This window comes from Erinaceus europaeus, chromosome 2, assembly GCF_950295315.1.
Source record: "Erinaceus europaeus chromosome 2, mEriEur2.1, whole genome shotgun sequence".
Classification (NCBI taxonomy): domain Eukaryota; kingdom Metazoa; phylum Chordata; class Mammalia; order Eulipotyphla; family Erinaceidae; genus Erinaceus; species Erinaceus europaeus.
Window position 1 is genome coordinate 6,471,900 of NC_080163.1, and position 21,757 is coordinate 6,493,656.

Below are 21,757 nucleotides of genomic sequence, written 5' to 3' on the forward strand. Positions count from 1 at the left end.
TAAAATGGATAAAGAAAGTCTGTTTTCACAAACTGCTGTGCTACCTCTCAGGTCCCTGCACCACACTTTATTATTATTTATTATTATTATTAACGAGAATGAGAGAGAGAAGCAGAGCGTCACTCTGGGGTGTGAGATGCCAGGTGGGAACCGGGATGGGGCACACACAGGCGCAGTGCCCACCTGCTGTGTCACTTCCGCCCACCACACCTTTGACTCCTGGTATCACCCCACAGTACAGAGGGCCACGTGTCTGCCACAACCACAGCAGCACGGGCCACTGTAGGCAAAAGGTGGGAGCGACCTGACTATACGGCAGGTGACACCCCTTCCATGGAGTGTTGCCAGCTGAAAGGGGGAGACTCAGACACCTGTTACAACACAGGAACCCCGAGAGCACGGAGCTGAGAGGAGCCAGCCGGCAGCAGATGGATGGGCCTGTGGGAGGAGCAGCCTAGAGGACTCAGGCATGGAAGTCTTGCAGGACCACTATGCTGTTCCCTAGCCCAACAATCAAACATTTTTAAAAAGATTATTTAGTGATGAGAGAGAGAGAGAGAGAGAGAGAGAGAGAAGAAGAAGAAGAAGAAGAAGAAGAAGAAGAAGAAGAAGAAGAGGAAGAGGAAGAAGGAGAAGAAGGGAGAGAGAACTAGAGCATCAGGCTGAGAAGACAGCATGATGATTCTGCAAAAGACTCTCCTGCCTGAGGCTCTGAAGCCCCAGGTTCAATCCCCAGCACCACCAGCAGCCAGAGCTGAGCAGGGCTCTGGTCTCTCTCTCATTAAAATAAACAAGATATGGGGCGGGGAGGACATGGACAGAATATTCATCACAGAAGAGATCTAAAAGCAGAGAAACACATGAAAAAATGCTCCAAGTCTCTGATTGTCAGAGAAATGCAAATCAAGACAACAATGAGATATCACTTCACTCCTGTGAGAATGTCAGACATCAGAAAAGGTAACAGCAGCAAATGCTGGAGAAGGTGTGGGGTCAAAGGAACCCTCCTGCACTGCTGGTGGGAATGTCAATGGGTCCAACCTCTGTGGAGAACAGTCTGGAGAACTCTCAGAAGGCTAGAAATGGACCTACCCTATGACCCTGCAATTCCTCTCCTGGGGATATATCCTAAGGAACCCAACACACCCATCCAAAAAGATCTGTGTACACATATGTTCTTGGCAGCACAATTTGTAATAGCCAAAACCTGGAAGCAACCCAGGTGTCCAACAACAGATGAGAGGCTGAGCAAGTTGTGGTCTATATACACAATGGAATACTACTCAGCTGTAAAAAACGGTGACTTCACCATTTTCAGCCGATCTTGGATGGACCTTGAAAAATTCATGTTAAGTGAAAGAAGTCAGAAACTCTCAGGCAGAAGTTGAAAGACCAGAAGAGAAAACACAAGTAGAACCTGAACTGGAATTGGCGTATTGCACCAAAGTAAAAGACTCTGGGGTGGGTGGGGGGGAGAACACAGGCCCAAGAAGGATGACAGAGGACCTAGTGGGGGTTGTCTTGTTATATGGAAAACTGGGGAATGTTATGCATGTACAAACTATTGTATTTACTGTTGAATATAAAACATTAATTCCCCAATAAAGAAATTTAAAAAAAAAAGAATTAACCCATCGGGGGTTGGACGATAGTGCAGCGGGTTAAGCGCAGGTGGCGCAAAGCACAAGGACCGGTGTAAGGATCTCGGCTCCAGCCCCCAGCTCCCCACCTGCAGGGGTCACTTCACAATTGGTGAAGCAGGTCTGCAGGTGTCTGTCTTTCTCTCCCCCTCTCTGTTTTCCTCTCCTCTCTCCATTTCTCTCTGTGCTAGCCAACAGCAACAATAATAACTACAACAATAAAACAACAAGGACAGCAGAAGGAGAAATTAATAAACAAATCAAAGAATTAGCCCATCGCCATGAAAGAAGTGTAGTTTTGCAGTTTGTTCAGCTCTTCATAAAAATGCTTTGGGGGCTTATTACTAACTGTGAAAATGGAGGATGTACAGGCGCCCAAGTTCCACCTGGTAACTCCAGTGTTCAAACCACCAATGCCCCCAGAGTACTGCAGGAAGCTTCAGAGAAGCTGCAGCAGTGGGAGCCGGGCGGTGGCACAGCGGGTTCAGCACACGTGGTGCAAAGCACAAGGACCGACATAAGGATCCCGGTTCGAGTCCCCGGCTCCCCACCTGCAGGGGGAGTCGCTTCACAGGCGGTGAAGCGGGTCTGCAGGTGTCTGTCTTTCTCTCCCCATCTCTGTCTTCCCCTCCTCTCTCCGTTTCTCTCTGTCCTGTCCAACAACAATGACATCAATAACAACAACAATAATAACTATAACAATAAAACAAGGGTGACAAAAGGAAATAAATAAATATTTTTAAAAAACTGGATCAGTAATTCAAGTTGTAGGCCTCAGGAGCTACTATGTTGGATTTTTTTTTTTTTTTTACTTATCTATTTATTTTCTTTTGTAGCCTTTGTTGCTTCTTTTTTATTGTTGTAGCAATTAAAAATTTTATTTAATTTCTTATTGTCTTTATTTATTTATTATATAGAGACTACCAGAGATTGAGAGGAAGGGGAGACATAGAAGGAGAGCAGCCGAGAGACGCCCGCAGCCCTGCTTCACCACCTGTGAAACTTCCCCCTGCAGGTGGGGACCAGGGACTTGAACCTGGGTCCTTGTGCATTGTAACATGTGCATTCAATCAGGTGTGCCACCACCCAGCCCCTTATGTTGGATTTTTAAAATCCTTACTTTGAAACAGGTTTGTAACTAACAAGTCAATACATGACTAGTTTTGTTTCTTTTTAATTAAAAATAGCTAAATGTATACCCCTGCAACTTCCTTTCCAGGGTTTTCACACTCTGGGCCATAGTCCTGCCCTCACCCCTCTGCCCCATTAGGAGCAGCACCCAGACAACCAGAGACACCCCCAGCACCCAAGCCGCTGAACTATCCCAGCCCTTCACCCCTGCAGAAGCCAGGATACAGACTCTGGCTCAGGCTCTCCGGCCCCTGGCTCCCTGTGACCCCAGAGCCTCCCCAGGGCCTGCACCACCCTCTGCCTTAGGACCTGCCAGCACAGTGAATAGTCTGGTCAGTGGTGCGGCCTTCTCAGGCCTGGCCAGCAATGAGAGCTGCTCTTCACCCTTGACCTTGGGACTTCCTGCATAGGCCGTGCCCTCTGCTCCCTCCGCGCTGCCTGCCTGGCAGGTGCCCGCCCCAGCTGGCACACTTCCCCGAAGTTCCCTGACCCCACCTGCCTCCTTATCTCCACTCCAAAGGCCGCCTCAGCCTGCAGCCTTGTGGTGGCCCAGCAGCCCCAGTGCGGGTGGCTCCTCCCTCCCTGGAGGCTCCCTCCCGGCCCCAGCACACTTCCCTCCTGCTGCACCCCTGCTCCCAGAAGTTAGGACGTCCCTGAAACACTGCTTCCAGGGACCAGGCAGTGGCCCACCTGGTTAAATGTACATGTCATCACGTGCAAAGACCTGGGTTCAAGCCCCCTACTCCCCAGGTATGGGGGTGGGGTGGCTTCAAAAGCAGTAAAGTAGGTCTGCAGGTATCCCTCTCTCCCTACCCCTCCTTTCTCAATTTTTTTTTTTGCCTCCAGGGTTATCATTGGAACTCAGTGTCTGCTCACTGCCTGTGAAATGACCCCCCTGCAGATGGGGCTCGTTTTGCGCCCAGTGTGCTTAATCTGCTGCGCTACCCCCCCCCCTTTTCCTTTCTCAGTTTATCTTTATCTTTGTCCTATCCAATTAAAAACAACAAAAAAAGGAATGGCCGCTTGTTGTGACCCCAACAGGAGTTTGGGACAATTAGCATCTGAATGGCGTCAGCCTGACGTGGAGCAGACTGATGTGGATGTACCGAAGGACAGACTTGGAACAGCTCCCTTTCTCGATCCCATGACCTCCACCATGGACTCTCCATCTGCCGTGGCTCCGGGATTGATCCTGGTCTTTTCACGTGGTGATCTTGGTAACTTATTTTGCGTGCTTTGAACTTTTGCCCATTTTCCTAGCTAGATATCTCCCCTCACGTTCTCAGGGATTTTATTGAATAAACCTCTCTTTTGCTTCACTCCAAGTTGAGCTGCTTATTCTATAGCACCTAGATATTTGTCTTTTACCCGTTTCACCCAAATAAAGCCTCTAATTGTTTAAACTCTTCTCAGCGCCCCGCAATCACTATCGAACAGGCCATGGCCAGTGTGCCGCTATGTTCCATCGCTGGGGAGCCAGAGAGGACCCAAACTGCCCCTGCGGCTACAGACAGACTATGACCCACATAGTCAACGACTGCCAACCTCTCCAGATTCAAAGGAGGTCTCGAAATTTTACATCAGGCTCAACCTGACGCTGTTGACTGGCTACGGAAGGGCAAACGCTAGAAGAAGAAGCGCCCCGCAGTGAATCCTTCATGCGCCTCAGCCCAAAGCCCCTTTTAAGTTTCCAGTTACAACAACCACTGGGAACAGTGGATTCGTAGTGCTGGCACCGAGCCCAGGTGAAAACCCTGGTGGCAAGTTGCAGACGCTGTCACGATGCCATGCTGACCTCGCTGGGCGGACAACCTCACCGGTGTGTCCGGGAACCTCACCGCTTCAGAGCCCGGCCCCACTAGGGAAAGATAGAAAGAGGCTGGGGGCGTGGATCTGCCTGCCAATGTCCATGTCCAGCTAAGAGGTAATTACAGAAGCCAAAACTCCCGCTTTCTGCACCCCAAAAATAGCTTTGGTCCATACTCCCAGAGGGGGAAAAGCGACAGGGGGAAGATGACCAGAGGGCTCTGAACTCCATCAGGACCCGGAGAGAGAGGAGGAAAAAAAGGGAGGGACATTTGGATGTAGTAGTAGGTATATGGAAAGAAAGACAAGATGGGACCTTAAAAAAAAAAAAAAAAGGCCAAATCTACACAAACATAGAGGGATGGTTGCAGAAATAGTAGTCCACCCATATCTGCAGCCTTGGGAGAACTGCTGTAGCTTCCAGTGGAGAGACTGGGGATCCAGAACTCTGGTGGGGAATGGCGTGGAGTTGCACGTCTGTTATCTTGTAATTTTGTAGATCAATATTAAATCATTCATTAAAAAGGGTGGCAATAAGAATAAATTAAAATAGATAAATCAGTAAAAGAAATTAATCAAAGAAACACTGTTTCCTCAGCATCTTAGTGCTTGACACCTAAGAGGCACTGAGTTTAGCTGTGTTGCATGTTGGGGAGATGACCAGAGGGCTCTGAATTCCAACTCCATCAGGACCCGGCGAGAGAAGAGGAAACAAGGAAGGACACCCAGGAGTAGTGACAGGTGTGGCTGGGACTTAGGAAAGAAAGCGGGACCACTGGAAAAAAATTGGCAAGTACATAGAAAATATAGACAGGTAGTTCTAGAAATAAGTCAACCCCTATGTGGGACCTGGGCAGAACTGCTGCAGTCCCCAGCAGAGGGAATAAGGACACAGACGTCTGGCAGTGGGACCAGTGTGGAAGTGCGCCCTATAATCTGATAATGTTCTAAATCAATATTATTCACTAGTAAAAAAAAAAAAAAAAGGGGGGGGGTAGCAGGTGTGGGGAACTGTGGGGCTGAGGTTGAGCATGGTGCGGAGGCCTGTGAAAAAAAACGGGAGTCTGGAGGTACAGTCACCCGTCAGTCTCCCCCACCCGGGGCCGAGGGGGGGCCTCGGCCTCCAGGATTTTGTCCCTGTCAGACTCCCCCACCCCACAAGGGTTCCATATTCTCTAGCAATAGTTCACTTCCTTGTTCCCAAACCAGTTGGTCCGCTTACTCTTACTAGAAGCCCCCTCACCACTTCCCTGTCTCCCATTCCTTTTGACCGTATATGGCCCAATTCCTCCTGCCCACACAAAGACCCCCCCCCCCATGTGCCTGAGGATAATCTCACCTCCTCATTCCCAAACCAGCCAGACCACCCACCTAAGGATTACTGGAAGAACCCCCACCCTTGCCCAACCTCTTGGTGCTTTAGCCTTATAAGGTAAAACAAAACTGCTTCCTCCTACTGCCCTTTGCATCCCCTTCCACCCTTTAAAAACTCTATTCTGATGGGAGTTGGGCGGTAGCACAGGTTAAGCGCACGTGGCGCAAAGCACAAGGACCAGTGTAAGGATCCTGGTTCGAGCCCCCAGCTCCCTACCTGTAGGGGAGTCGCTTCCCAGGCAGTGAAGCAGGTCTGCTGGTATCTGTCTTTCTCTCCCCCTCTCTGTCTTCCCCTCCTCTCTCCATTTCTCTCTGTCCCATCCAACAACAACAACATCAATAACAACAACAATGAAAAGCAACAAGGGCAACAACAAGGGAAAATAAATAAATATAAAGAAATTAACAACAACAACAAAACTCTGTTCTGCTGCCATAGCCCCCTGGGGTGATCTTTGGTCTGTCTGACAAGCCCCCATGAGAACCCAGCAAGCAGGCAGTGGCACACCTGGTTAAGTGCTCACATTACAGTGCACAAGGACCCGAGTTCAAGCCCCTTCTCCCCCACCTGCAGGGGGAAAGCTTCACAAGTGGTGAAGCATGGCTACAGGTGTCTGTCTGTCTCTCTCCCCCTCTATCTCTCCCTCTCCCCTCTCAATGTCTCTCTGTCTCTATCCAATAATAAATACATAAATAACTGTTTAAAAAAAAAAAGAAAAAGAAAAAAAGGGGGGGCAGTTTTTGTTGTGAACGTTCCAGACCTGAACTGATTCTGAGCTCTGGTCTCTGGTCCCAGTGAATGAGGGAGTGGGGAGCAGCACAGGCAATAATACAGCTTTCCCCCAGCCCCCACAGGGGCCCTGGGACCCTGAGACATATGGGGGGCTCTCTGGCCTGCCCCCTGACCTCTTCAGTGACCAGCAAGCAGCCCTGGCTGTGAGCCCCTGGAGTGTCCCAGACCCTCGGCTCACCTGTAGACCTGCATGCTGGCTGGCGCTGGCTGCTTCTCACTCTGTTTCCTGAGAGATGCCGTGGGTGAGAGGGTCAGGGGTGAGGCTGCAGCCAGGCTGCTCCTCCTGCCCAGTGCCTCCTCCCAAGCTGGGAGCCCTGGGAGCCCTGCCCGGCCTCACCTCTTCTTCAGGAAAAACAGCAGCAGACCCACCAGCAGGAGCAAGAGGAGGACACCCACGATGGACCCAGCAATGACCCCTGAGGAGGGAGTGGGGTGACAAGAGCCGTTCTGGCCTCCAGGGTGCCTTCCCTCCTGTCTCTGTCCACTCTCAGGCTCTGAGCATAGGGCCCATGAGGTAAGTGGAATGTCAGATTGGGGACAGAGCCCACCTACCACCCAACCCCACTCTGCTCTCTCAGATGGGGGGGGGGGGAGGGCTGGCCCTGGGGCATCAGGGACTTTCCCTGATGCGTGTCCTCAGGGAGCCTCCCTTTCCTTGGCCCGGAAGTCCTCAGGGGCAACAGTCCCCCAGGTGACATCAGGTGGTGTCTGGAGACACTCAGTGGATTCTGTTTCTGTTTCTTTTTCCTTTTCTCTAGAATCCTGCTCAGTTTTTGGCTTATGGTAGTGCAAGGGATTGAACCTGGAATGTTAGAGCCTCCGGCATGAGAGTCTCTTTGCACAACCATTAAGCTATCTCTTCCACCTGTGAATTTACAGTCACCATGCTAATGAACTGTGAAAAGAAAAAGATTTACTTTTAACTAATTCCTTTTTTTATTTTAAAACTAATTTATTTTCTATTGAATAGAGACAGAAATTGAGAGGGAAGGTGGAGACAGAGAGAGAGACATCTGCAACTCTGCTTCACCATTGCAAAGCACACACGCACACACCCCCACCCACTGCAGGTGGGTGTCAGGGGCTTGAACCAGGGTCCTTGCATGTGGTAGCATATGTGATTGACTAGGCACACCACTGCCTGGTCCCAAAAGACTTATTGATTAATTTATCATGAGAGAGTCCAGAACACAGCTCAGATCTGGCGTAAGGTGGTACCAGGGATTGAACCCAGAGTCTCTGGGGCCTCAGGCCTTGCATGTCCTGTGCTCTGACACTGTCAGTTCTGGCTTTCACAGACGGGCTCTGTGCAGCCCGGCTCTGTCCCCCGGGGCCCTGCTCACCTGCGCTGTCCGTGTGGCAGGTCACGGGGGCAGAAAGGGCTGCCAGGCCATCCCAGAAGGTGGTGACAGTGGCAGGGTAGGACCGAGCCGGCTGCAGGCCCCACATGATCGCGGACATGGCGGCTGAAGCGTCTGTCCGGCAGGAGGACCCATCCCAGGAGCTCTGTTGCCCGCCCACCTCCAGCCTGAAGGCCTCGGAGCCTCCCAGGGGGCAAGGCCAGGTCAGGACCACCCCGTAGCCCCCCGAGGTGCTGGTGCAGGAGGTGATGATGACAGGCACTGGGGCTGGGAGGGCACAAGAGGAGTCAGGAGGGGACAAGGTGGCTCCCCCCACCACCCGCTGGTGCTGCTCTCTGAGAGAACCCCGTCCTTTCCTCCCAAACCGGGACACCTCTCACCCCTCATGCTCCATCACTTCCCAGATGGACACAGCAGGAGCTGTCAAATGACAGCTCCCATGAGTCCTTGGACCCCCATAACATGGCATCTTAGGAAGCATGGCTCTGTAGTTTCAATGGACATGGAGTCCATGCCGCTCTCCTCAACACTCCCCTACCCCCCGGCTAAAAGGGGTGGGTGCCCGCTCACCTGTGGATGCCCAGAGCTGCTGGCTGGAGCTGGCTACCTCGTTGACCTCTGCCCACACGCTGAAGTTGTACAGGGTCCCGGGCGTGAGGGCCCCCACCCTGTATGATGTCCCCTTGGTCTGAGCCTGGGATTCCTGTCCCCCAGGGCCCCACCGCAGCTGGTAGGTGTAGTCCCCAGAGCGGGGGTCTGAGGGTGCCTCCCACCACAGGGTGACCGAGTCATTGGTCTGCGTTTCATTCTTCAGACTCAGGACGGCGTTGGGAGCTGAGAGGTGAGGTCAGGGTGTAAGGGTGTGTCCTCCAGGACCTTTTACCTAAGCCAGACCCCCTGGCCCTCCAGAAGGTTCAGGGAATCCCCCAGGAGTGGGGATGGTGCGGGAGGGTACAGGATAGAGACCAGGTGGGACCGGGATTCACGACCCTTCTGTAACTTGACCCTGTCTACATGGCCTTCCCATTTCAATTCAGGAACCGCCCCCCCCCCCCCCCCCCCCCGGCCAAGTTCAGGACAGAGCTGCTGGAATCATAGCTGTGAGCTCAGAGGCTCACAGACAGACTTGTGGGTACCCTCAGGTGACCTGGCTCCTGGGTGAGCGTGGCTCCTCCCCTGCTGGGATCCATGGGCTGGGGGCCCAGAGGCAGGGGGCAGGGGACAGCTGGCCACCAGGACAGGCTGTGAACAGCAGACCAGCTGGTGACCTTGTTGTGTCTGGGAGGGGGTGCTGCTGGGTGTCCAGAACTCCTGTCCACACAGGAAGTCCCACAGATAGTGACTGCTAGCTGCTGAGGACAGACACCTACAGATTCCAGGACAATGTGGCAGGATACTGTCACTGAGCACAGGAATGCCCAGGGAGCCCCAAAGTCCCTCCAGAGAAAGTTCTGGAAGACCAGTGCCCAAGAAAGCCCACCACCTGTGGACTCAGGGAGCCCTGGGGGGGGGTGCACTAGGCTGAGAACAGGTGTCTGGGCAAAGGTAAGCCGAGGCTGCACTTCAGCCCTTCCTAGTTGCACACAGACAAAGCAGACTAGAAGCCTCTCACCTGTGGAGATGTTCAGGGGCTGCCAGGATCCCCGGACACCGTTCTGTTCAGCACAGACGGAGAAGAGGTACAGAGTCCCGGGGTCCAGCCGCTCCACAATGTAAGTGGTCTGTGCTGTGCTCCTGCTCTCCGGGTTCCCGCCCGCTGCCGTCCACTGCACCCAGTAGGTGTAGTTCCCCTGGTCCTCGGGGGCCGCCCAGCTCAGGGTGATGGAGCTGGTGGTCTGAGTGTCCACCTTCAGGCTCCTGACGGGGCTGGGGGCTGAGAGTCAGGAAGAAGGACCCAGCGTCAGAGGGAGAGACCGGGGCTTAGTCAGTGGGCAGCTTCAGTCCCCAGGGTTCCCAGGTGACATCAGGAGTGTGTGGACCAGAGCTTCTCACAGGGTCCTGAGCACGGGCCCATGGCATCTGGCTACACTGCAGGTCTACACAGCCGGGGGGCCTGAGCTGCCCCAGTCTCGGGGAGGGGCTCCCCACCTGAGAGCACGCCCCAGCAGGCAGCCTCTAGACCAGCTCTCCTGGAGCCTTCTGCCCCACAGCGATGGCACCGCCAGGCTGGCCAGGAGCGCCAGAAGCTGCAGAGGGAGACCGAAGCCTCAGTCCAGTCTCTGAGCACGTGACGCAGAGGGGACTTGGCATTTCGTGGCCTTCAGCCAGTCACGGAGGCGGCTGAGGTTGCTCAGTGTCAGTCAGAAGCTGCCAGCTGAGCCCCAAGTTGGACCCCAGTGCTGTGTGGACACAGAGGTGCAGGGGGTTGGCAGTGGGGGGCAGGGGGGCTGCCACTGCTTCTCACAAGTTCCTTGAGGAAAGATGCCATTGTTTAGCAAGATCAAAACCAATGGCCTGAGGTGAAGAGTGTTGTTTCTGGCCATGAATCTAGAGAGGGGACTGGCCAGCTGATGGAGCTGAGCCTCAGCTTCACTGGGACCAGAAGAGCCAGAGGGTCAGAGAGTGCCTGGCTAGCTTCACGGGCAGGAGAGAGATGACCAGGAACTCAGGGCTGAGCGGGAACACAGTACAATTCTGCCTTTATTGATCTGCCTTTATACCTTCTGAGACGGAAGTGGCAGGTCGGAAAAAGGAAATACGGAAATACATAGGAGAGTGGGTGGAGAGAGCAAGCTTCCATCTAACCAGTAGGGATTAAACCAATGCCCTGCAGGCAGGGCGGGTCTCAGGTAAAGCAGTGATTATGTAAATAGACCACAGTATCAAGCAATGCAAGGGAACCTGGTGTGAGGACCAATGCGGATAGAAACAGAAGGGGTCTTAGAAGGAGAATTAGCCAAAGGAGAAATGATGACCAACAAGAGAGCCCCTCCCACAGGCTCTGCTCTCCCAGTAGCTCTGGCCTGAGAGCCCAGGACTGGTCCCCCCAGGGCAGGGAGGGGCCATGGGGCATCTCCCTGTGGGCTCTGTCAACTGGTCACGTGTGCCCACCCTCCCCATAGCAGGAGCCGCAGAGGACACTCACCTGTGGAAAAGGTGTCATTCACCCTGTCTCCAGAGACCCCGTTCTTCTCTGGCCACACGAAGAACACATAGGAGGAGGCCGCGGCTAGTCCCCCCACCAGACAGCTGGGGTCTGCTGTACTTGTGTTCTCGCTGCTGCCACCAGCTCCCGTCCACTGGACCCAGTAGGTGTAGCCCTGGGGGTCTGTGTCCTCGGGGGGCTCCCAGCTCAGGGTGATGGAGCTGTTGGTCTGGCCGTCTGCCCTCAGGTTCCTGATGGGGTTGGGTGCTGAGAATTGGGAAGGAGGACCCGGGGTCAGAGGCCAGAGGTCAGGAGACAGTCAGTGGCACTTTCAGTCTCAGAGTTCCCTCTTGCCCCCCACCCACTGGTCCTCCTAGATGTCTGGGTCCACCTCAGCCTCTCGCTCCCCTGAGCCTATGCCCACAGGCTCTGGCTGCAGGGGAGGCGGGGAGGGGGAGGGGGCTCTGACTGGCAGGGGGGTGGGATCTAGGCCCCAGTGTCTCCCTCAGGTCTGGGTGGCTGGGCTCCCCATCTGGGAGGTCCAGTGGGCAAGGAGGGTCTCCACACAGAGCGCCTGGGCCTTCACCACAGCTCTGTGATAAACCTCCCAGAGGTGGTGTAAACTGGTCCCTTTCTCTGGGGGCCGGGAGCCAGCTAACAGGGTGAGGTGCAGACTCTATAACCTTGAGGACCTGGGTTCAAGCCCCTGGCGACACACAGGCTCTGCTCTCCCAGTAGCTCTGGCCTGAGAGCCCAGGACTGGTCCCCCCAGGGCAGGGAGGGGCCATGGGGCATCTCCCTGTGGGCTTTGTCAACTGGTCATGTGTGCCCACCCTCCCCATAGCAGGAGCCGCAGAGGACACTCACCTGTGGAAAAGGTGTCATTCACCCTGTCTCCAGAGACCCCGTTCTTCTCTGGCCACACGAAGAACACATAGGAGGAGGCCGCGGCTAGTCCCCCCACCAGACAGCTGGGGTCTGCTGTGCTTGTATTCTCGCTGCTGCCACCAGCTCCCGTCCACTGGACCCAGTAGATGTAGCCCTGGGGGTCTGTGTCCTCGGGGGGCTCCCAGCTCAGGGTGATGGAGCTGTTGGTCTGGCCGTCTGCCCTCAGGTTCCTGATGGGGCTGGGTGCTGAGAATTGGGAAGGAGGACCCGGGGTCAGAGGCCAGAGGTCAGGAGACAGTCAGTGGCACTTTCAGTCTCAGAGTTCCCTCTTGCCCTCACCCACTGGTCCTCCTAGATGTCTGGGTCCACCTCAGCCTCTCGCTCCCCTGAGCCTATGCCCACAGGCTCTGGCTGCAGGGGAGGCAGGGAGGGGGAGGGGGCTCTGACTGGCTGGGGGGTGGGATCTAGGCCCCAGTGTCTCCCTCAGGTCTGGGTGGCTGGGCTCCCCATCTGGGAGGTCCAGTGGGCAAGGAGGGTCTCCACACAGAGCGCCTGGGCCTTCACTACAACTCTGTGATAAACCTCCCAGAGGTGGTGTAAACTGGTCCCTTTCTTTTTTCTTGCTGTTCTTATTTTTTTATTTTTTAATATTTATTTATTTATTTATTTTCCTTTTTGTTGCCCTTGTTTTTTTTTATTGTTGTTGCAGTTATTGTTATCATCATTGTTGGATAGGACAGAGAGAAATGGAGAGAGGAGGGGAAAACAGAGAGGGGGAGAGAAAGACAGACACCAGCAGACCTGCTTCACCGCCTGTGAAGTGACTCCCCTGCAGGTGGGGAACCGGGGGCTCGAACTAGGATCCTTACATTGGTCCTTGCGCTTGGCGCCACGTGCACTTAACCCGCTGCGCTACCACCAGACTCCCAAACTAGTCCCTTTCTCTGGGGGCCGAGAGCCAACTAACATGGTGAGGTGCAGACTTTACAATGCTGAGGACCTAGCTTCAAGCCCCTGGCGACACACAGGACCATCATGCACAGGGGAAACTTCACTAGCAGTGAGCCTGGAGCCAGACCTTGGTGTCTCTCTCCTCTGTCTGTTTCTGTCTCTCTGATAATGAAATAAAACACTGAGTTCACCAGGACTAGTGGCATTGTCAAGGCCTGCTGGCCAGAAAAAAAATCTCACTGGTCTTTAAAACTATTCACCGATCCCGTGTCAGGAAGTTAACATGCACATGAATTGTGCGGTTTTGTTTTTTTTTGAACTGGACCTTGCAAAAGTGCATTTTCACCAGTCCAGGCCGACTGACTTCATTCTGCTAGAGACACCCCAGCACTGGAGGGAGGCCTGGCACTCTGGCTTCACCCGCATGGCAGATCTCGCCTCCTGCTCGCTGAGCAATGTTGTGTTCCTGCTGGAGTGGGCACTGAACTCGGGCCTAGGACCCCCTGGCACCTGTCCCTGCTTCCCAGTAGAGTTTAACCGGCACTTCTGTGGCAGCCTGGGGTGTGCCGGGGGACTTGGAGCCCTCCAAGCTTGAGTCCCCGGGTTTGATCTAGCTCTGTGAGTGCAGAAGCTGAGCACAGGAGAGGTGTGCTCTGGCCAGCTGCTGACACATGAAGCAGGCTTTAAAAAAGTGCAACCTGGGCTGGGGAGACAGCACAAGGTTCTGCACACAACCTTCCTGCCTGAGACTGTGAGCTCCCAGGTTCAATCCCCAGCATCACCACAGGCCAGACTGAGCAGGGACATGGTAAAATAAAACTAACAGACAAGTACTTGTGTGGCTCCCGTAGTGTCCTTGGACTGGAGAGCCTGACCTGAGCTCGTGTTGGCTCTCTGCACTGTCTCCACCTTGCTCTAAAAAAAAAAAAAAAGGACAAGAGTGAGGCCAGGAGACAACTCAGTGATCAGAGTGTATGCCTTGCCACGTGTGAGGCTCTAGGATGACCCTGTCAGCACATGGGAGCTTCGTGAAAGGTCTCTCTCTCTCCCTCTCTCCTTCTCTCACCTTCTTTTTTCTTTTAAAAGTATCTTTAGGATGATAAATGACATAGTGGGGGTTGTATTGTTAAATGGGAAACTAGGGAATGTTATGCATGTACAAACTATTGTATTTACTGTTGAATGTAAAACATTAATTCCCCAATAAAGAAAAAAAGTTAATAAAAAAAGAAAGACAGCAAAGAAAAATAAATAAATAATAAAAGTATCTTTATTTATTTATTGGATAGAGTTGGCCAGAAATCAAGAGGGAAGGGGGTGATAGAGGGAGAGAGACAGAGAGACACCTGCAACACTGCCTCACCACTGGCAAAGCTTCCCCCTACAGGTGGGGACCGTGAGCTTGAACCTAGGTCCTTGTGCATGGGGAAATGTGCCCAACCAGGTGTGCCATTGTTGGTCTGCTTCTAATTCTGCTTCTAAGACCCCTTCTGTTTTGACCATCACATTAGGTTCGCTTGCATTGCTTAACACTGTGGTCTATTTACATAATCATTGTTTTGTTTGAGACCCACACTGGTTTAACCCCCACTGGTTTGCACTCTTTTTCCTTCTCCCCACCCCTACCCTACATACTTCCTCTTCCTGACACTTCCGCCTCAGGAGATATATAGGACAGGATTTTCTAATGAAGAGAGATCTGATTGATTGCACTGCATCCCCGCTCATCAATAAAAATTGAACTGCGGGGGGTCGGGCGGTGGTGCAGTGGGTTAAGCGCATGTGGCGCAAAGCGCAAAGACCAGCGTAGGGATCCCGGTTCGAGCCCCCAGCTCCCCACCTGCAGGGGGGTCGCTTCACAGGCAGTGAAGCAGGTCTGCAGGTGTCTATCTTTCTCTCCCCCACTCTATCTTCCCCTCCTCTCTCCATTTCTCTCTGTCCTATCCAACAACAAATAGCGTCAACAAGGGCAATAATAATAACCACAACGAGGCTACAACAACAAGGGCAACAAAAGGGGGAAAAAGTGGCCTCCAGGAGCGGTGGATTCATGGTGCAGGCACCGAGCCCAGCAATAACCCTGGAGGAAAAAATAATTGAACTGCGTTCCCAGCTCAGCCATGAGTCCCTGATCATCTCTCTATGTCTCTCCTGCCCGTGAAGCTAGCCCAGCACGCCACCACCCAGTCCCCTTTTCTCTCACTTTCTCTCCTCTATCTCTTCCTCTTTCTCTCCTTTCCTCTGTGCATCCCTCCCTCCCTCTCCCCTCCTCTGTGGATCTACAGGGATGCAGAGGCCACATAGGCTCCTAAGCTGAATATGGGCTGCGAATCAGATCAAATCAGTGGGGTTTACAGTCAACAATATTCATACACCTTTCCCATATTAGGGAGCTACTCTCCTCCCTGATCCAACTTTCTGGTCCTTTTCCAGTCATGACATCAACTCCCCAGACAATAACTTAGATCCACCTGCATATCAGATGTCAGGCTCAGGAAAAAAAAAGAAACTAATATAGTCACAGGCTCTTTGGAATATAACTAAAATAGGACTACTGACTATCTACAAAAGGGAGGCCCCCCAACTCTTCATATAAACTTTTCCTGCCTTTAGGTTCATGATTAGTCAACATTTAAAAAAATATTTATTTATTTATTTATTTATTCCCTTTTGTTGCCCTTGTTTTATTGTTGTAGTTGTTATTGATGTCGTTATTGTTGGATAAGACAGAGAGAAATGGAAAGAGGAGGGGAAGACAGAGGGGGAGAGAAAGACAGACACCTGCAGACCTGCTTCACCGCCTGTGAAGTGACTCCTCTGCAGGTGGGGAGCCGGGGGCTCGAGCCGGGATCCTTGCGCCCTCCCGTTCCTTGCACTTGGCACCACCTGCGCTTAACCCACTGCATTACCGCCCGACTCCCTAGTCAATAATTTTTTTTTTGGCTCTATATGTTAACTCTTTTTTCAGCTACCAGGTTCCAGATGCTAACATGATGCCAACTGGACTTCCCTGGTCAGGCAACCCCACTAATTTGTCCTGGAGCCCAACTTTGCCAGAACTCCACCCCACTAGGGAAAGAGACAGGCAGGCTGGGAGTATGGATCGACCTGTCAACACCCATGTTCAGCAGGGAAGCAATTACAGGAGTCAGACCTTCCACCTTCTGCATCCCACAATGACCCTGGGTCCATGCTCCCAGAGGAATAGAGAATGGGAAAGCTACCAGGGGAGGGGATGGGATATGGAGCTCTGGGGGTGGGAATTGTGTGGAGTTGTACCCCTTTTATTCTATGCTTTTGTCAGTGTTTCTTTTTTATAAATAAAAACTAAAGAAAAGAAAAGAAAAAAGAATAAGAAATCTGGGGAGTCAGGTGGTAGCACAGAGGGTTAAATGCACATGGCACTAAGTGCAAGAACCAGCGAAAGGATCCCAGTTCAAATCCCTGGCTCCCCACCTAGGGGAGTCGCTTCACAGGCGGTGAAGCAGGTCTGCAGGTGTCTTTCTCTCCCCCTCCGTGTCTTCCCTCCTCTCTCCATTTCTCTCTGTCCTATCTAAGAATGATGATATCAAAAACAACAACAATAACAACTATAATAACTATAAAAACCAACAATGGCAACAAAAAGGAAATATATATATATAACAAGGGCAACAAAAGGGAATATATATATATATATATATATATATATATATATATATATATATATATAATCTGAGCTGAGCCCTGGAGACCAATGGCTGTAGCTTGTGCAAGGCACTCAGTCATCATCAGAATCGTCATCATCATCATCATCATCATCATCATCACAGACATGACAGAGGCTGCGGACTCACCTGTGGCGGCTGTGAGATTCTCCCTGGAGCTGATGACCCCATTCTTCTCCACCCACACAGACAAGTGACACACAGTCCCGGGGTCCAGCCCCTCCACAATGTAAGTGGTCTGTGCTGTGCTCCTGCTTTCTGGGTTCCCGCCCGCTGCCGTCCACTGCACCCAGTAGGTGTAGTTCCCCTGGTCCTCGGGGGCCGCCCAGCTCAGGGTGATGGAGCTGGTGGTCTGAGTGTCCACCTTCAGGCTCCTGACGGGGCTGGGGGCTGAGAGTCAGGAAGAAGGACCCAGCGTCAGAGGGAGAGACCGGGGCTCAGTCAGTGGGCAGCTTCAGTCCCCAGGGTTCCCAGGTGACATCAGGAGTGTGTGGACCAGAGCTTCTCACAGGGTCCTGAGCACGGGCCCATGGCATCTGGCTACACTGCAGGTCTACACAGCCGGGGGGGGGGGGGGGCGAGGCCTGAGCTGCCCCAGTTCTCAGGGAGCCTAGCTCTGAGGACACACAGTGTCTGCACACAGGATCCGACTCTCCCAGAGCCCAGCCACGTGACATTCAGGCCTGGCTGACAAGGAGAGACGCCGCCTGGTGCTATGGCCCAGGGAGTTCTCCCTCAGCCCGGCTCAGAGCAGGACCCATGCTCCACCCTGGGGCCAGGCTGGCTCTGTTCTCCCAGAAGTTCTGGCCCAGTGGCCCAGGACAGGCCCCACTGTGTGAGGAGAGAAGCACTTCCTGTGGGCTCTGTCAGCTGCCAGCCCCCTGTTGCATCCAGAGGGAACAAGCCAAGAAGTGGATGAGGAGATGCTCACCTGTAGAAGCTGTGAGCTTCACCCTGTCTCCAGAGACCCCGTTCTTCTCTGGCCACACGAAGAACACATAGGAGGAGGCCGCGGCTAGTCCCCCCACCAGACAGCTGGGGTCTGCTGTGCTTGTGTTCTCGCTGCTGCCACCCGCTCCCGTCCACTGGACCCAGTAGGTGTAGCCCTGGGGGTCTGTGTCCTCGGGGGGCTCCCAGCTCAGGGTGATGGAGCTGTTGGTCTGGCCGTCTGCCCTCAGGTTCCTGATGGGGCTGGGTGCTGAGAATTGGGAAGGAGGACCCGGGGTCAGAGGCCAGAGGTCAGGAGACAGTCAGTGGCACTTTCAGTCTCAGAGTTCCCTCTTGCCCTCACCCACTGGTCCTCCTAGATGTCTGGGTCCACCTCAGCCTCTCGCTCCCCTGAGCCTATGCCCACAGGCTCTGGCTGCAGGGGAGGCAGGGAGGGGGAGGGGGCTCTGACTGGCTGGGGGGTGGGATCTAGGCCCCAGTGTCTCCCTCAGGTCTGGGTGGCTGGGCTCCCCATCTGGGAGGTCCAGTGGGCAAGGAGGGTCTCCACACAGAGCGCCTGGGCCTTCACCACAGCTCTGTGATAAACCTCCCAGAGGTGGCGTAAACTGGTCCCTTTCTCTGGGGGCCGGGAGCCAGCTAACAGGGTGAGGTGCAGACTCTATAACCTTGAGGACCTGGGTTCAAGCCCCTGGCAACACACAGGCTCTGCTCTCCCAGTAGCTCTGGCCTGAGAGCCCAGGACTGGTCCCCCCAGGGCAGGGAGGGGCCATGGGGCATCTCCCTGTGGGCTCTGTCAACTGGTCATGTGTGCCCACCCTCCCCGTAGCAGGAGCCGCAGAGGACACTCACCTGTGGAAAAGGTGTCATTCACCCTGTCTCCAGAGACCCCGTTCTTCTCTGGCCACACGAAGAACACATAGGAGGAGGCCGCGGCTAGTCCCCCCACCAGACAGCTGGGGTCTGCTGTGCTTGTGTTCTCGCTGCTGCCACCCGCTCCCGTCCACTGGACCCAGTAGGTGTAGCCCTGGGGGTCTGTGTCCTCGGGGGGCTCCCAGCTCAGGGTGATGGAGCTGTTGGTCTGGCCGTCTGCCCTCAGGTTCCTGATGGGGCTGGGTGCTGAGAATTGGGAAGGAGGACCCGGGGTCAGAGGCCAGAGGTCAGGAGACAGTCAGTGGCACTTTCAGTCTCAGAGTTCCCTCTTGCCCCCACCCACTGGTCCTCCTAGATGTCTGGGTCCACCTCAGCCTCTCGCTCCCCTGAGCCTATGCCCACAGGCTCTAGCTGCAGGGGAGGCAGGGAGGGGGAGGGGGCTCTGACTGGCAGGGGGGTGGGATCTAGGCCCCAGTGTCTCCCTCAGGTCTGGGTGGCTGGGCTCCCCATCTGGGAGGTCCAGTGGGCAAGGAGGGTCTCCACACAGAGCGCCTGGGCCTTCACCACAGCTCTGTGATAAACCTCCCAGAGGTGGCGTAAACTGGTCCCTTTCTCTGGGGGCCGGGAGCCAGCTAACAGGGTGAGGTACAGACTCTATAACCTTGAGGACCTGGGTTCAAGCCCCTGGCGACACACAGGCTCTGCTCTCCCAGTAGCTCTGGCCTGAGAGCCCAGGACTGGTCCCCCCAGGGCAGGGAGGGGCCATGGGGCATCTCCCTGTGGGCTCTGTCAACTGGTCATGTGTGCCCACCCTCCCCGTAGCAGGAGCCGCAGAGGACACTCACCTGTGGAAAAGGTGTCATTCACCCTGTCTCCAGAGACCCCGTTCTTCTCTGGCCACACGAAGAACACATAGGAGGAGGCCGCGGCTAGTCCCCCCACCAGACAGCTGGGGTCTGCTGTGCTTGTGTTCTCGCTGCTGCCACCCGCTCCCGTCCACTGGACCCAGTAGGTGTAGCCCTGGGGGTCTGTGTCCTCGGGGGGCTCCCAGCTCAGGGTGATGGAGCTGTTGGTCTGGCCGTCTGCCCTCAGGTTCCTGATGGGGCTGGGTGCTGAGAATTGGGAAGGAGGACCCGGGGTCAGAGGCCAGAGGTCAGGAGACAGTCAGTGGCACTTTCAGTCTCAGAGTTCCCTCTTGCCCCCACCCACTGGTCCTCCTAGATGTCTGGGTCCACCTCAGCCTCTCGCTCCCCTGAGCCTATGCCCACAGGCTCTAGCTGCAGGGGAGGCAGGGAGGGGGAGGGGGCTCTGACTGGCAGGGGGGTGGGATCTAGGCCCCAGTGTCTCCCTCAGGTCTGGGTGGCTGGGCTCCCCATCTGGGAGGTCCAGTGGGCAAGGAGGGTCTCCACACAGAGCGCCTGGGCCTTCACCACAGCTCTGTGATAAACCTCCCAGAGGTGGCGTAAACTGGTCCCTTTCTCTGGGGGCCGGGAGCCAGCTAACAGGGTGAGGTGCAGACTCTATAACCTTGAGGACCTGGGTTCAAGCCCCTGGCGACACACAGGCTCTGCTCTCCCAGTAGCTCTGGCCTGAGAGCCCAGGACTGGTCCCCCCAGGGCAGGGAGGGGCCATGGGGCATCTCCCTGTGGGCTCTGTCAACTGGTCATGTGTGCCCACCCTCCCCGTAGCAGGAGCCGCAGAGGACACTCACCTGTGGAAAAGGTGCCATTCACCCTGACTCCAGAGACCCCGTTCTTCTCTGGCCACACGAAGAACACATAGGAGGAGGCCGCGGCTAGTCCCCCCACCAGACAGCTGGGGTCTGCTGTGCTTGTGTTCTCGCTGCTGCCACCCGCTCCCGTCCACTGGACCCAGTAGGTGTAGCCCTGGGGGTCTGTGTCCTCGGGGGGCTCCCAGCTCAGGGTGATGGAGCTGTTGGTCTGGCCGTCTGCCCTCAGGTTCCTGATGGGGCTGGGTGCTGAGAATTGGGAAGGAGGACCCGGGGTCAGAGGCCAGAGGTCAGGAGACAGTCAGTGGCACTTTCAGTCTCAGAGTTCCCTCTTGCCCCCACCCACTGGTCCTCCTAGATGTCTGGGTCCACCTCAGCCTCTCGCTCCCCTGAGCCTATGCCCACAGGCTCTAGCTGCAGGGGAGGCAGGGAGGGGGAGGGGGCTCTGACTGGCTGGGGGGTGGGATCTAGGCCCCAGTGTCTCCCTCAGGTCTGGGTGGCTGGGCTCCCCATCTGGGAGGTCCAGTGGGCAAGGAGGGTCTCCACACAGAGCGCCTGGGCCTTCACCACAGCTCTGTGATAAACCTCCCAGAGGTGGCGTAAACTGGTCCCTTTCTCTGGGGGCCGGGAGCCAGCTAACAGGGTGAGGTGCAGACTCTATAACCTTGAGGACCTGGGTTCAAGCCCCTGGCGACACACAGGCTCTGCTCTCCCAGTAGCTCTGGCCTGAGAGCCCAGGACTGGTCCCCCCAGGGCAGGGAGGGGCCATGGGGCATCTCCCTGTGGGCTCTGTCAACTGGTCATGTGTGCCCACCCTCCCCGTAGCAGGAGCCGCAGAGGACACTCACCTGTGGAAAAGGTGTCATTCACCCTGTCTCCAGAGACCCCGTTCTTCTCTGGCCACACGAAGAACACATAGGAGGAGGCCGCGGCTAGTCCCCCCACCAGACAGCTGGGGTCTGCTGTGCTTGTGTTCTCGCTGCTGCCACCCGCTCCCGTCCACTGGACCCAGTAGGTGTAGCCCTGGGGGTCTGTGTCCTCGGGGGGCTCCCAGCTCAGGGTGATGGAGCTGTTGGTCTGGCCGTCTGCCCTCAGGTTCCTGATGGGGTTGGGTGCTGAGAATTGGGAAGGAGGACCCGGGGTCAGAGGCCAGAGGTCAGGAGACAGTCAGTGGCACTTTCAGTCTCAGAGTTTTAGTCTCTTAGGTGCACACATGGCCTGGGGAGACGGCACAGGTTCTGCACACAACCTTCCTGCCTGAGGCTGTGAGTTCCCAGGTTCGATCCCCAGCATCACCACAGGCCAGAGCTGAGCAGAGACGTGGTAAAACAAAGCCAACAGACAAATACTTGTGTGGCTCCCATTGTGTCTGCTGGACCGGAGAGCCTGCCCTGAGCTTGTGTTGGCGCTCTGCACTGTCTCCACCTTCCTCTAAATAAGAGGTGGGAGCTGGGTAGTAAGTAGCGCAGTGGGT

At 54.9% G+C, this 21,757-nt stretch overlaps 1 protein-coding gene across 1 annotated transcript in view; it reads right to left on the reverse strand.

Moving 5' to 3' along the window:
* Positions 1 to 21,757, reverse strand: part of PTPRH (protein tyrosine phosphatase receptor type H) — a 35,605-nt gene that overhangs the window by 9,497 nt on the left and 4,351 nt on the right. Inside the window, exons 5-17 of the mRNA XM_060186530.1 lie at positions 21,132 to 21,398; positions 20,266 to 20,532; positions 19,400 to 19,666; positions 18,534 to 18,800; positions 17,668 to 17,934; positions 16,866 to 17,126; positions 12,058 to 12,324; positions 11,191 to 11,457; positions 9,718 to 9,978; positions 8,676 to 8,939; positions 8,088 to 8,372; positions 7,082 to 7,160; positions 6,923 to 6,970 (exon numbers count right to left, since the gene is read on the reverse strand). Of these exons, the coding sequence (XP_060042513.1) occupies positions 6,923 to 6,970; positions 7,082 to 7,160; positions 8,088 to 8,372; positions 8,676 to 8,939; positions 9,718 to 9,978; positions 11,191 to 11,457; positions 12,058 to 12,324; positions 16,866 to 17,126; positions 17,668 to 17,934; positions 18,534 to 18,800; positions 19,400 to 19,666; positions 20,266 to 20,532; positions 21,132 to 21,398 (3,067 nt within the window). The remainder of the gene's footprint in view (positions 1 to 6,922; positions 6,971 to 7,081; positions 7,161 to 8,087; positions 8,373 to 8,675; positions 8,940 to 9,717; positions 9,979 to 11,190; positions 11,458 to 12,057; positions 12,325 to 16,865; positions 17,127 to 17,667; positions 17,935 to 18,533; positions 18,801 to 19,399; positions 19,667 to 20,265; positions 20,533 to 21,131; positions 21,399 to 21,757) is intronic.